Genomic DNA, 14611 nt, shown 5'->3' with positions numbered 1-14611 from the left:
TAAACATGCGATTATTGAATGAGAACGCGCGCGCAGTTAAATATTTTGAATTTAAAAAGCGCGCAGGAAAAATGCGGGAAAATTTGAATGACTGAAATTTTGATTTATTAAAAAATAATATTTTATTATTTAGAATAATGATATAAATAAAACAAACGTTTGTATATAAAATATCATACATGACGAACATGAAAACTGACGATATACTCAGCATTTGTGCGTTGAACTGATATAGCAAATGGATCAGTTGGATGAAAAGTGAACGCGACGAGTCTTCGTGCCACTACGGGAGTTGTTCTTCCCAACATTCCTGCGTGCATACGAAATTTCAAAAGCCCTGAGTCTCTTGCATAAAATCTACAACAATAAAATAATTGAATTTTTATTTAAAATTTTAAATTTTAAATAAAATTTATTGTGCCAAGTGATAAAACATGATATAGAAGTTAGCAGACGATTAAAACTTTTTGAATTTTTTTTTCAGCAATTTGATCGAAAAAAAAAAAAAAAAAATATATACACATGTAGAAAATTAAAAAAACTATAAGTGCAATTTTTTGAAATATTTTTTTTTTTCAATGTATCGTTTTCAAAAAAATATTCAAAAATTTTATATAAATATTCAAAAATTATCCGGAAAAAAAATATGCACATGTAGAAATTTTAAAAAACTATAGGTGCAATTTTTCAAATACTTTTTTTTTTATAATCTGTTATTTTTAAACAAATTCAAAAATTATCAGACGGCGGCGAACTTCAGTGTCATGATAAAACACCATTTTAAATTATGCTACTAAAGTTACCCGACGTCTAATAATTTTTAGAATTTTTTCAAAACAAATTTTAAAAAATTCCACCTGTAGTTTTTTTTATTTTCTACATGTGCATATTTTTAGTTTTTCTTTTAATTGTATTTGATTTGTAGAAAAAAAATTCGAAAATTTTGAATCGTCTGCTAACATCGTTTGCTAAATATAAATTATATATAAAATCCATACCCAGAGTAATACCATATAAATTATATATAAAATCCATACCCAGAGTAATACCATATAAATTATATATAAAATCCGTACCCAGAGTAATACTATATAAATTATATATAAAATCCATACCCAGAGTAATACCATATAAAATATATATAAAATCCATACCCAGAGTAATACCATATAAATTATATATTAAATCCGTACCCAGAGTAATACCATATAAATTATATATAAAATCCATACCCAGAGTAATACCATATAAATTATATATAAAATCCGTACCCAGAGTAATACCATATAAATTATATATAAAATCCATACCCAGAGTAATACCATATAAATTATATATAAAATCCATATCCAGAGTAATACCATATAAATTATATATAAAATCCATACCCAGAGTAATACCATATAAATTATATATAAAATCCATACCCAGAGTAATACCATATAAATTATATATAAAATCCTTACCCAGAGTAATACCATATAAATTATATATAAAATCCATACCCAGAGTAATACCATATAAATTATATATAAAATCCGTACCCAGAGTAATACCATATAAATTATATATAAAATCCATACCCAGAGTAATACCATATAAATTATATATAAAATCCATACCCAGAGTAATACCATATAAATTATATATTAAATCCGTACCCAGAGTAATACCATATAAATTATATATAAAATCCATACCCAGAGTAATACCATATAAATTATATATAAAATCCGTACCCAGAGTAATACCATATAAATTATATATAAAATCCATACCCAGAGTAATACCATATAAATTATATATAAAATCCATACCCAGAGTAATACCATATAAATTATATATAAAATCCGTACCCAGAGTAATACCATATAAATTATATATAAAATCCATACCCAGAGTAATACCATATAAATTATATATAAAATCCTTACCCAGAGTAATACCATATAAATTATATATAAAATCCATACCCAGAGTAATACCATATAAATTATATATAAAATCCATATCCAGAGTAATACCATATAAATTATATATAAAATCCATACCCAGAGTAATACCATATAAATTATATATAAAATCCATACCCAGAGTAATACCATATAAATTATATATAAAATCCTTACCCAGAGTAATACCATATAAATTATATATAAAATCCATACCCAGAGTAATACCATATAAATTATATATAAAATCCGTACCCAGAGTAATACCATATAAATTATATATAAAATCCATACCCAGAGTAATACCATATAAATTATATATAAAATCCATACCCAGAGTAATACCATATAAATTATATATTAAATCCGTACCCAGAGTAATACCATATAAATTATATATAAAATCCATACCCAGAGTAATACCATATAAATTATATATAAAATCCGTACCCAGAGTAATACCATATAAATTATATATAAAATCCATACCCAGAGTAATACCATATAAATTATATATAAAATCCATACCCAGAGTAATACCATATAAATTATATATAAAATCCGTACCCAGAGTAATACCATATAAATTATATATAAAATCCATACCCAGAGTAATACCATATAAATTATATATAAAATCCATACCCAGAGTAATACCATATAAATTATATATAAAATCCATACCCAGAGTAATACCATATAAATTATATATAAAATCCGTACCCAGAGTAATACCATATAAATTATATATAAAATCCATACCCAGAGTAATACCATATAAATTATATATAAAATCCATACCCAGAGTAATACCATATAAATTATATATAAAATCCATACCCAGAGTAATACCATATAAATTATATATAAAATCCGTACCCAGAGTAATACCATATAAATTATATATAAAATCCGTACCCAGAGTAATACCATATAAATTATATATAAAATCCATACCCAGAGTAATACCATATAAATTATATATAAAATCCGTACCCAGAGTAATACCATATAAATTATATATAAAATCCATACCCAGAGTAATACCATATAAATTATATATAAAATCCATACCCAGAGTAATACCATATAAATTATATATAAAATCCGTACCCAGAGTAATACCATATAAATTATATATAAAATCCATACCCAGAGTAATACCATATAAATTATATATAAAATCCTTACCCAGAGTAATACCATATAAATTATATATAAAATCCATACCCAGAGTAATACCATATAAATTATATATAAAATCCGTACCCAGAGTAATACCATATAAATTATATATAAAATCCATACCCAGAGTAATACCATATAAATTATATATAAAATCCGTACCCAGAGTGATACCATATAAATTATATATAAAATCCGTACCCAGAGTAATACCATATAAATTATATATAAAATCCGTACCCAGAGTAATACCATATAAATTATATATAAAATCCATACCCAGAGTAATACCATATAAATTATATATAAAATCCGTACCCAGAGTAATACCATATAAATTATATATAAAATCCATACCCAGAGTAATACCATATAAATTATATATAAAATCCGTACCCAGAGTAATACTATATAAATTATATATAAAATCCATACCCAGAGTAATACCATATAAAATATATATAAAATCCATACCCAGAGTAATACCATATAAATTATATATTAAATCCGTACCCAGAGTAATACCATATAAATTATATATAAAATCCATACCCAGAGTAATACCATATAAATTATATATAAAATCCGTACCCAGAGTAATACTATATAAATTATATATAAAATCCATACCCAGAGTAATACCATATAAAATATATATAAAATCCATACCCAGAGTAATACCATATAAATTATATATTAAATCCGTACCCAGAGTAATACTATATAAATTATATATAAAATCCATACCCAGAGTAATACCATATAAATTATATATAAAATCCGTACCCAGAGTAATACCATATAAATTATATATAAAATCCATACCCAGAGTAATACCATATAAATTATATATAAAATCCATACCCAGAGTAATACCATATAAATTATATATAAAATCCGTACCCAGAGTAATACCATATAAATTATATATAAAATCCGTACCCAGAGTAATACCATATAAATTATATATAAAATCCATACCCAGAGTAATACCATATAAATTATATATAAAATCCGTACCCAGAGTAATACCATATAAATTATATATAAAATCCATACCCAGAGTAATACCATATAAATTATATATAAAATCCGTACCCAGAGTAATACCATATAAATTATATATAAAATCCATATCCAGAGTAATACCATATAAATTATATATAAAATCCGTACCCAGAGTAATACCATATAAATTATATATAAAATCCATACCCAGAGTAATACCATATAAATTATATATAAAATCCGTACCCAGAGTAATACCATATAAATTATATATAAAATCCGTACCCAGAGTAATACCATATAAATTATATATAAAATCCATACCCAGAGTAATACCATATAAATTATATATAAAATCCGTACCCAGAGTAATACCATATAAATTATATATAAAATCCATACCCAGAGTAATACCATATAAATTATATATAAAATCCGTACCCAGAGTAATACTATATAAATTATATATAAAATCCATACCCAGAGTAATACCATATAAATTATATATAAAATCCATACCCAGAGTAATACCATATAAATTATATATTAAATCCGTACCCAGAGTAATACCATATAAATTATATATAAAATCCATACCCAGAGTAATACCATATAAATTATATATAAAATCCGTACCCAGAGTAATACCATATAAATTATATATAAAATCCATACCCAGAGTAATACCATATAAATTATATATAAAATCCATACCAGAGTAATACCATATAAATTATATATAAAATCCATACCCAGAGTAATACCATATAAATTATATATAAAATCCATACCCAGAGTAATACCATATAAATTATATATAAAATCCTTACCCAGAGTAATACCATATAAATTATATATAAAATCCATACCCAGAGTAATACCATATAAATTATATATAAAATCCGTACCCAGAGTAATACCATATAAATTATATATAAAATCCATACCCAGAGTAATACCATATAAATTATATATAAAATCCGTACCAGAGTAATACTATATAAATTATGTATAAAATCCATACCCAGAGTAATACCATATAAATTATATATAAAATCCATACCCAGAGTAATACCATATAAATTATATATAAAATCCGTACCCAGAGTAATACCATATAAATTATATATAAAATCCATACCCAGAGTAATACCATATAAATTATATATAAAATCCATATCCAGAGTAATACCATATAAATTATATATAAAATCCATACCCAGAGTAATACCATATAAATTATATATAAAATCCATACCCAGAGTAATACCATATAAATTATATATAAAATCCTTACCCAGAGTAATACCATATAAATTATATATAAAATCCATACCCAGAGTAATACCATATAAATTATATATAAAATCCGTACCCAGAGTAATACCATATAAATTATATATAAAATCCATACCCAGAGTAATACCATATAAATTATATATAAAATCCTTACCCAGAGTAATACCATATAAATTATATATAAAATCCATACCCAGAGTAATACCATATAAATTATATATAAAATCCGTACCCAGAGTAATACCATATAAATTATATATAAAATCCATACCCAGAGTAATACCATATAAATTATATATAAAATCCGTACCCAGAGTAATACCTATATAAATTATATATAAAATCCATACCCAGAGTAATACCATATAAATTATATATAAAATCCATACCCAGAGTAATACCATATAAATTATATATAAAATCCGTACCCAGAGTAATACCATATAAATTATATATAAAATCCATACCCAGAGTAATACCATATAAATTATATATAAAATCCATACCCAGAGTAATACCATATAAATTATATATAAAATCCATACCCAGAGTAATACCATATAAATTATATATAAAATCCATACCCAGAGTAATACTATATAAATTATATATAAAATCCATACCCAGAGTAATACCATATAAATTATATATAAAATCCATACCCAGAGTAATACCATATAAATTATATATAAAATCCGTACCCAGAGTAATACTATATAAATTATATATAAAATCCATACCCAGAGTAATACCATATAAATTATATATAAAATCCATACCCAGAGTAATACCATATAAATTATATATAAAATCCGTACCCAGAGTAATACCATATAAATTATATATAAAATCCATACCCAGAGTAATACCATATAAATTATATATTAAATCCGTACCCAGAGTAATACCATATAAATTATATATAAAATCCATACCCAGAGTAATACCATATAAATTATATATAAAATCCGTACCCAGAGTAATACCATATAAATTATATATAAAATCCATACCCAGAGTAATACCATATAAATTATATATAAAATCCATACCCAGAGTAATACCATATAAATTATATATAAAATCCGTACCCAGAGTAATACCATATAAATTATATATAAAATCCGTACCCAGAGTAATACCATATAAATTATATATAAAATCCATACCCAGAGTAATACCATATAAATTATATATAAAATCCGTACCCAGAGTAATACCATATAAATTATATATAAAATCCATACCCAGAGTAATACCATATAAATTATATATAAAATCCGTACCCAGAGTAATACCATATAAATTATATATAAAATCCATATCCAGAGTAATACCATATAAATTATATATAAAATCCGTACCCAGAGTAATACCATATAAATTATATATAAAATCCATACCCAGAGTAATACCATATAAATTATATATAAAATCCGTACCCAGAGTAATACCATATAAATTATATATAAAATCCGTACCCAGAGTAATACCATATAAATTATATATAAAATCCATACCCAGAGTAATACCATATAAATTATATATAAAATCCGTACCCAGAGTAATACCATATAAATTATATATAAAATCCATACCCAGAGTAATACCATATAAATTATATATAAAATCCGTACCCAGAGTAATACTATATAAATTATATATAAAATCCATACCCAGAGTAATACCATATAAATTATATATAAAATCCATACCCAGAGTAATACCATATAAATTATATATTAAATCCGTACCCAGAGTAATACCATATAAATTATATATAAAATCCATACCCAGAGTAATACCATATAAATTATATATAAAATCCGTACCCAGAGTAATACCATATAAATTATATATAAAATCCATACCCAGAGTAATACCATATAAATTATATATAAAATCCATATCCAGAGTAATACCATATAAATTATATATAAAATCCATACCCAGAGTAATACCATATAAATTATATATAAAATCCATACCCAGAGTAATACCATATAAATTATATATAAAATCCTTACCCAGAGTAATACCATATAAATTATATATAAAATCCATACCCAGAGTAATACCATATAAATTATATATAAAATCCGTACCCAGAGTAATACCATATAAATTATATATAAAATCCATACCCAGAGTAATACCATATAAATTATATATAAAATCCGTACCCAGAGTAATACTATATAAATTATATATAAAATCCATACCCAGAGTAATACCATATAAATTATATATAAAATCCATACCCAGAGTAATACCATATAAATTATATATAAAATCCATACCCAGAGTAATACCATATAAATTATATATAAAATCCATACCCAGAGTAATACCATATAAATTATATATAAAATCCATATCCAGAGTAATACCATATAAATTATATATAAAATCCATACCCAGAGTAATACCATATAAATTATATATAAAATCCATACCCAGAGTAATACCATATAAATTATATATAAAATCCTTACCCAGAGTAATACCATATAAATTATATATAAAATCCATACCCAGAGTAATACCATATAAATTATATATAAAATCCTTACCCAGAGTAATACCATATAAATTATATATAAAATCCATACCCAGAGTAATACCATATAAATTATATATAAAATCCGTACCCAGAGTAATACTATATAAATTATATATAAAATCCATACCCAGAGTAATACCATATAAATTATATATAAAATCCGTACCCAGAGTAATACCTATATAAATTATATATAAAATCCATACCCAGAGTAATACCATATAAATTATATATAAAATCCGTACCCAGAGTAATACCATATAAATTATATATAAAATCCTTACCCAGAGTAATACCATATAAATTATATATAAAATCCATACCCAGAGTAATACCATATAAATTATATATAAAATCCGTACCCAGAGTAATACCATATAAATTATATATAAAATCCATACCCAGAGTAATACCATATAAATTATATATAAAATCCGTACCCAGAGTAATACTATATAAATTATATATAAAATCCATACCCAGAGTAATACCATATAAATTATATATAAAATCCATACCCAGAGTAATACCATATAAATTATATATAAAATCCATACCCAGAGTAATACCATATAAATTATATATAAAATCCATACCCAGAGTAATACCATATAAATTATATATAAAATCCGTACCCAGAGTAATACCATATAAATTATATATAAAATCCATACCCAGAGTAATACCATATAAATTATATATAAAATCCGTACCCAGAGTAATACTATATAAATTATATATAAAATCCATACCCAGAGTAATACCATATAAATTATATATAAAATCCGTACCCAGAGTAATACCATATAAATTATATATAAAATCCATACCCAGAGTAATACCATATAAATTATATATAAAATCCATACCCAGAGTAATACCATATAAATTATATATAAAATCCATACCCAGAGTAATACTATATAAATTATATATAAAATCCATACCCAGAGTAATACTATATAAATTATATATAAAATCCATACCCAGAGTAATACCATATAAATTATATATAAAATCCATACCCAGAGTAATACCATATAAATTATATATTAAATCCGTACCCAGAGTAATACCATATAAATTATATATAAAATCCATACCCAGAGTAATACCATATAAATTATATATAAAATCCGTACCCAGAGTAATACTATATAAATTATATATAAAATCCATACCCAGAGTAATACCATATAAATTATATATAAAATCCATACCCAGAGTAATACCATATAAATTATATATAAAATCCGTACCCAGAGTAATACCATATAAATTATATATAAAATCCATACCCAGAGTAATACCATATAAATTATATATAAAATCCGTACCCAGAGTAATACCATATAAATTATATATAAAATCCATACCCAGAGTAATACCATATAAATTATATATAAAATCCGTACCCAGAGTAATACCATATAAATTATATATAAAATCCATACCCAGAGTAATACCATATAAATTATATATAAAATCCATACCCAGAGTAATACCATATAAATTATATATTAAATCCGTACCCAGAGTAATACCATATAAATTATATATAAAATCCATACCCAGAGTAATACCATATAAATTATATATAAAATCCGTACCCAGAGTAATACTATATAAATTATATATAAAATCCATACCCAGAGTAATACCATATAAATTATATATAAAATCCATACCCAGAGTAATACCATATAAATTATATATTAAATCCGTACCCAGAGTAATACCATATAAATTATATATAAAATCCATACCCAGAGTAATACCATATAAATTATATATAAAATCCGTACCCAGAGTAATACTATATAAATTATATATAAAATCCATACCCAGAGTAATACCATATAAATTATATATAAAATCCGTACCCAGAGTAATACCATATAAATTATATATAAAATCCGTACCCAGAGTAATACCATATAAATTATATATAAAATCCATACCCAGAGTAATACCATATAAATTATATATTAAATCCGTACCCAGAGTAATACCATATAAATTATATATAAAATCCATACCCAGAGTAATACCATATAAATTATATATAAAATCCGTACCCAGAGTAATACCATATAAATTATATATTAAATCCGTACCCAGAGTAATACTATATAAATTATATATAAAATCCATACCCAGAGTAATACCATATAAATTATATATAAAATCCATACCCAGAGTAATACCATATAAATTATATATAAAATCCATACCCAGAGTAATACCATATAAATTATATATTAAATCCGTACCCAGAGTAATACCATATAAATTATATATAAAATCCATACCCAGAGTAATACCATATAAATTATATATAAAATCCTTACCCAGAGTAATACCATATAAATTATATATAAAATCCATACCCAGAGTAATACCATATAAATTATATATAAAATCCATACCCAGAGTAATACCATATAAATTATATATAAAATCCGTACCCAGAGTAATACCATATAAATTATATATAAAATCCATACCCAGAGTAATACCATATAAATTATATATAAAATCCGTACCCAGAGTAATACCATATAAATTATATATAAAATCCATACCCAGAGTAATACCATATAAATTATATATAAAATCCGTACCCAGAGTAATACCTATATAAATTATATATAAAATCCATACCCAGAGTAATACCATATAAATTATATATAAAATCCATACCCAGAGTAATACCATATAAATTATATATAAAATCCGTACCCAGAGTAATACCATATAAATTATATATAAAATCCATACCCAGAGTAATACCATATAAATTATATATTAAAATCCGTACCCAGAGTAATACCATATAAATTATATATAAAATCCATACCCAGAGTAATACCATATAAATTATATATAAAATCCATACCCAGAGTAATACCATATAAATTATATATAAAATCCGTACCCAGAGTAATACCATATAAATTATATATAAAATCCATACCCAGAGTAATACCATATAAATTATATATAAAATCCTTACCCAGAGTAATACCATATAAATTATATATAAAATCCATACCCAGAGTAATACCATATAAATTATATATAAAATCCGTACCCAGAGTAATACCATATAAATTATATATAAAATCCATACCCAGAGTAATACCATATAAATTATATATAAAATCCGTACCCAGAGTAATACCATATAAATTATATATAAAATCCATACCCAGAGTAATACCATATAAATTATATATAAAATCCGTACCCAGAGTAATACTATATAAATTATATATAAAATCCATACCCAGAGTAATACCATATAAATTATATATAAAATCCGTACCCAGAGTAATACCATATAAATTATATATAAAATCCGTACCCAGAGTAATACCATATAAATTATATATAAAATCCATACCCAGAGTAATACCATATAAATTATATATAAAATCCGTACCCAGAGTAATACCATATAAATTATATATAAAATCCATACCCAGAGTAATACCATATAAATTATATATAAAATCCGTACCCAGAGTAATACCATATAAATTATATATAAAATCCATACCCAGAGTAATACCATATAAATTATATATAAAATCCATACCCAGAGTAATACCATATAAATTATATATAAAATCCATACCCAGAGTAATACCATATAAATTATATATAAAATCCATACCCAGAGTAATACCATATAAATTATATATAAAATCCGTACCCAGAGTAATACCATATAAATTATATATAAAATCCATACCCAGAGTAATACCATATAAATTATATATAAAATCCGTACCCAGAGTAATACTATATAAATTATATATAAAATCCATACCCAGAGTAATACCATATAAATTATATATAAAATCCATACCCAGAGTAATACCATATAAATTATATATAAAATCCGTACCCAGAGTAATACCATATAAATTATATATAAAATCCATACCCAGAGTAATACCATATAAATTATATATAAAATCCATACCCAGAGTAATACCATATAAATTATATATAAAATCCATACCCAGAGTAATACCATATAAATTATATATAAAATCCATACCCAGAGTAATACCATATAAATTATATATAAAATCCATACCCAGAGTAATACCATATAAATTATATATAAAATCCGTACCCAGAGTAATACCATATAAATTATATATAAAATCCATACCCAGAGTAATACCATATAAATTATATATAAAATCCGTACCCAGAGTAATACCATATAAATTATATATTAAAATCCGTACCCAGAGTAATACCATATAAATTATATATAAAATCCATACCCAGAGTAATACCATATAAATTATATATAAATCCGTACCCAGAGTAATACCATATAAATTATATATAAAATCCATACCCAGAGTAATACCATATAAATTATATATAAAATCCGTACCCAGAGTAATACCATATAAATTATATATAAAATCCATACCCAGAGTAATACCATATAAATTATATATAAAATCCATACCCAGAGTAATACCATATAAATTATATATAAAATCCGTACCCAGAGTAATACCATATAAATTATATATAAAATCCATACCCAGAGTAATACCATATAAATTATATATAAAATCCGTACCCAGAGTAATACCATATAAATTATATATAAAATCCATACCCAGAGTAATACCATATAAATTATATATAAAATCCGTACCCAGAGTAATACCATATAAATTATATATAAAATCCATACCCAGAGTAATACCATATAAATTATATATAAAATCCATACCCAGAGTAATACCATATAAATTATATATAAAATCCTTACCCAGAGTAATACCATATAAATTATATATAAAATCCATACCCAGAGTAATACCATATAAATTATATATAAAATCCGTACCCAGAGTAATACTATATAAATTATATATAAAATCCATACCCAGAGTAATACCATATAAATTATATATAAAATCCATACCCAGAGTAATACCATATAAATTATATATAAAATCCGTACCCAGAGTAATACCATATAAATTATATATAAAATCCATACCCAGAGTAATACCATATAAATTATATATAAAATCCGTACCCAGAGTAATACCATATAAATTATATATAAAATCCATACCCAGAGTAATACCATATAAATTATATATAAAATCCGTACCCAGAGTAATACCATATAAATTATATATAAAATCCGTACCCAGAGTAATACCATATAAATTATATATAAAATCCATACCCAGAGTAATACCATATAAATTATATATAAAATCCGTACCCAGAGTAATACCATATAAATTATATATAAAATCCATACCCAGAGTAATACCATATAAATTATATATAAAATCCGTACCCAGAGTAATACCATATAAATTATATATAAAATCCATACCCAGAGTAATACCATATAAATTATATATAAAATCCATACCCAGAGTAATACCATATAAATTATATATAAAATCCATACCCAGAGTAATACCATATAAATTATATATAAAATCCATACCCAGAGTAATACCATATAAATTATATATAAAATCCATACCCAGAGTAATACCATATAAATTATATATAAAATCCGTACCCAGAGTAATACCATATAAATTATATATAAAATCCATACCCAGAGTAATACCATATAAATTATATATAAAATCCGTACCCAGAGTAATACCATATAAATTATATATAAAATCCATACCCAGAGTAATACCATATAAATTATATATAAAATCCGTACCCAGAGTAATACCATATAAATTATATATAAAATCCATACCCAGAGTAATACCATATAAATTATATATAAAATCCGTACCCAGAGTAATACCATATAAATTATATATAAAATCCATACCCAGAGTAATACCATATAAATTATATATAAAATCCATACCCAGAGTAATACCATATAAATTATATATTAAATCCGTACCCAGAGTAATACCATATAAATTATATATAAAATCCATACCAGAGTAATACCATATAAATTATATATAAAATCCTTACCCAGAGTAATACCATATAAATTATATATAAAATCCATACCCAGAGTAATACCATATAAATTATATATAAAATCCGTACCCAGAGTAATACCATATAAATTATATATAAAATCCAGTACCCAGAGTAATACCATATAAATTATATATAAAATCCGTACCCAGAGTAATACCATATAAATTATATATAAAATCCATACCCAGAGTAATACCATATAAATTATATATAAAATCCGTACCCAGAGTAATACCTATATAAATTATATATAAAATCCATACCCAGAGTAATACCATATAAATTATATATAAAATCCGTACCAGAGTAATACCATATAAATTATATATAAAATCCATACCCAGAGTAATACCATATAAATTATATATAAAATCCGTACCCAGAGTAATACCATATAAATTATATATAAAATCCATACCCAGAGTAATACCATATAAATTATATATAAAATCCGTACCCAGAGTAATACCATATAAATTATATATAAAATCCGTACCCAGAGTAATACTATATAAATTATATATAAAATCCATACCCAGAGTAATACGCATATAAATTATATATAAAATCCATA

General features: G+C 23.9%; 1 protein-coding gene across 1 annotated transcript in view; it reads right to left on the bottom strand.

Annotated features, from left to right (window-relative positions):
- Window positions 1-138: 138 nt before the first annotated feature.
- LOC130668039 (DET1 homolog) overlaps window positions 139-14611 on the bottom strand; it is a 30076-nt gene continuing 15603 nt past the window's right edge. Inside the window, exon 7 of the mRNA XM_057470029.1 lies at window positions 139-357. Within this exon, the coding sequence (XP_057326012.1) occupies window positions 174-357 (184 nt within the window). The 3' untranslated portion in view covers window positions 139-173. The remainder of the gene's footprint in view (window positions 358-14611) is intronic.

The sequence above is a fragment of the Microplitis mediator genome, chromosome 1 (assembly GCF_029852145.1).
Source record: "Microplitis mediator isolate UGA2020A chromosome 1, iyMicMedi2.1, whole genome shotgun sequence".
Taxonomy (NCBI): domain Eukaryota; kingdom Metazoa; phylum Arthropoda; class Insecta; order Hymenoptera; family Braconidae; genus Microplitis; species Microplitis mediator.
This window is presented reverse-complemented; position numbering and strand designations above follow the sequence as displayed.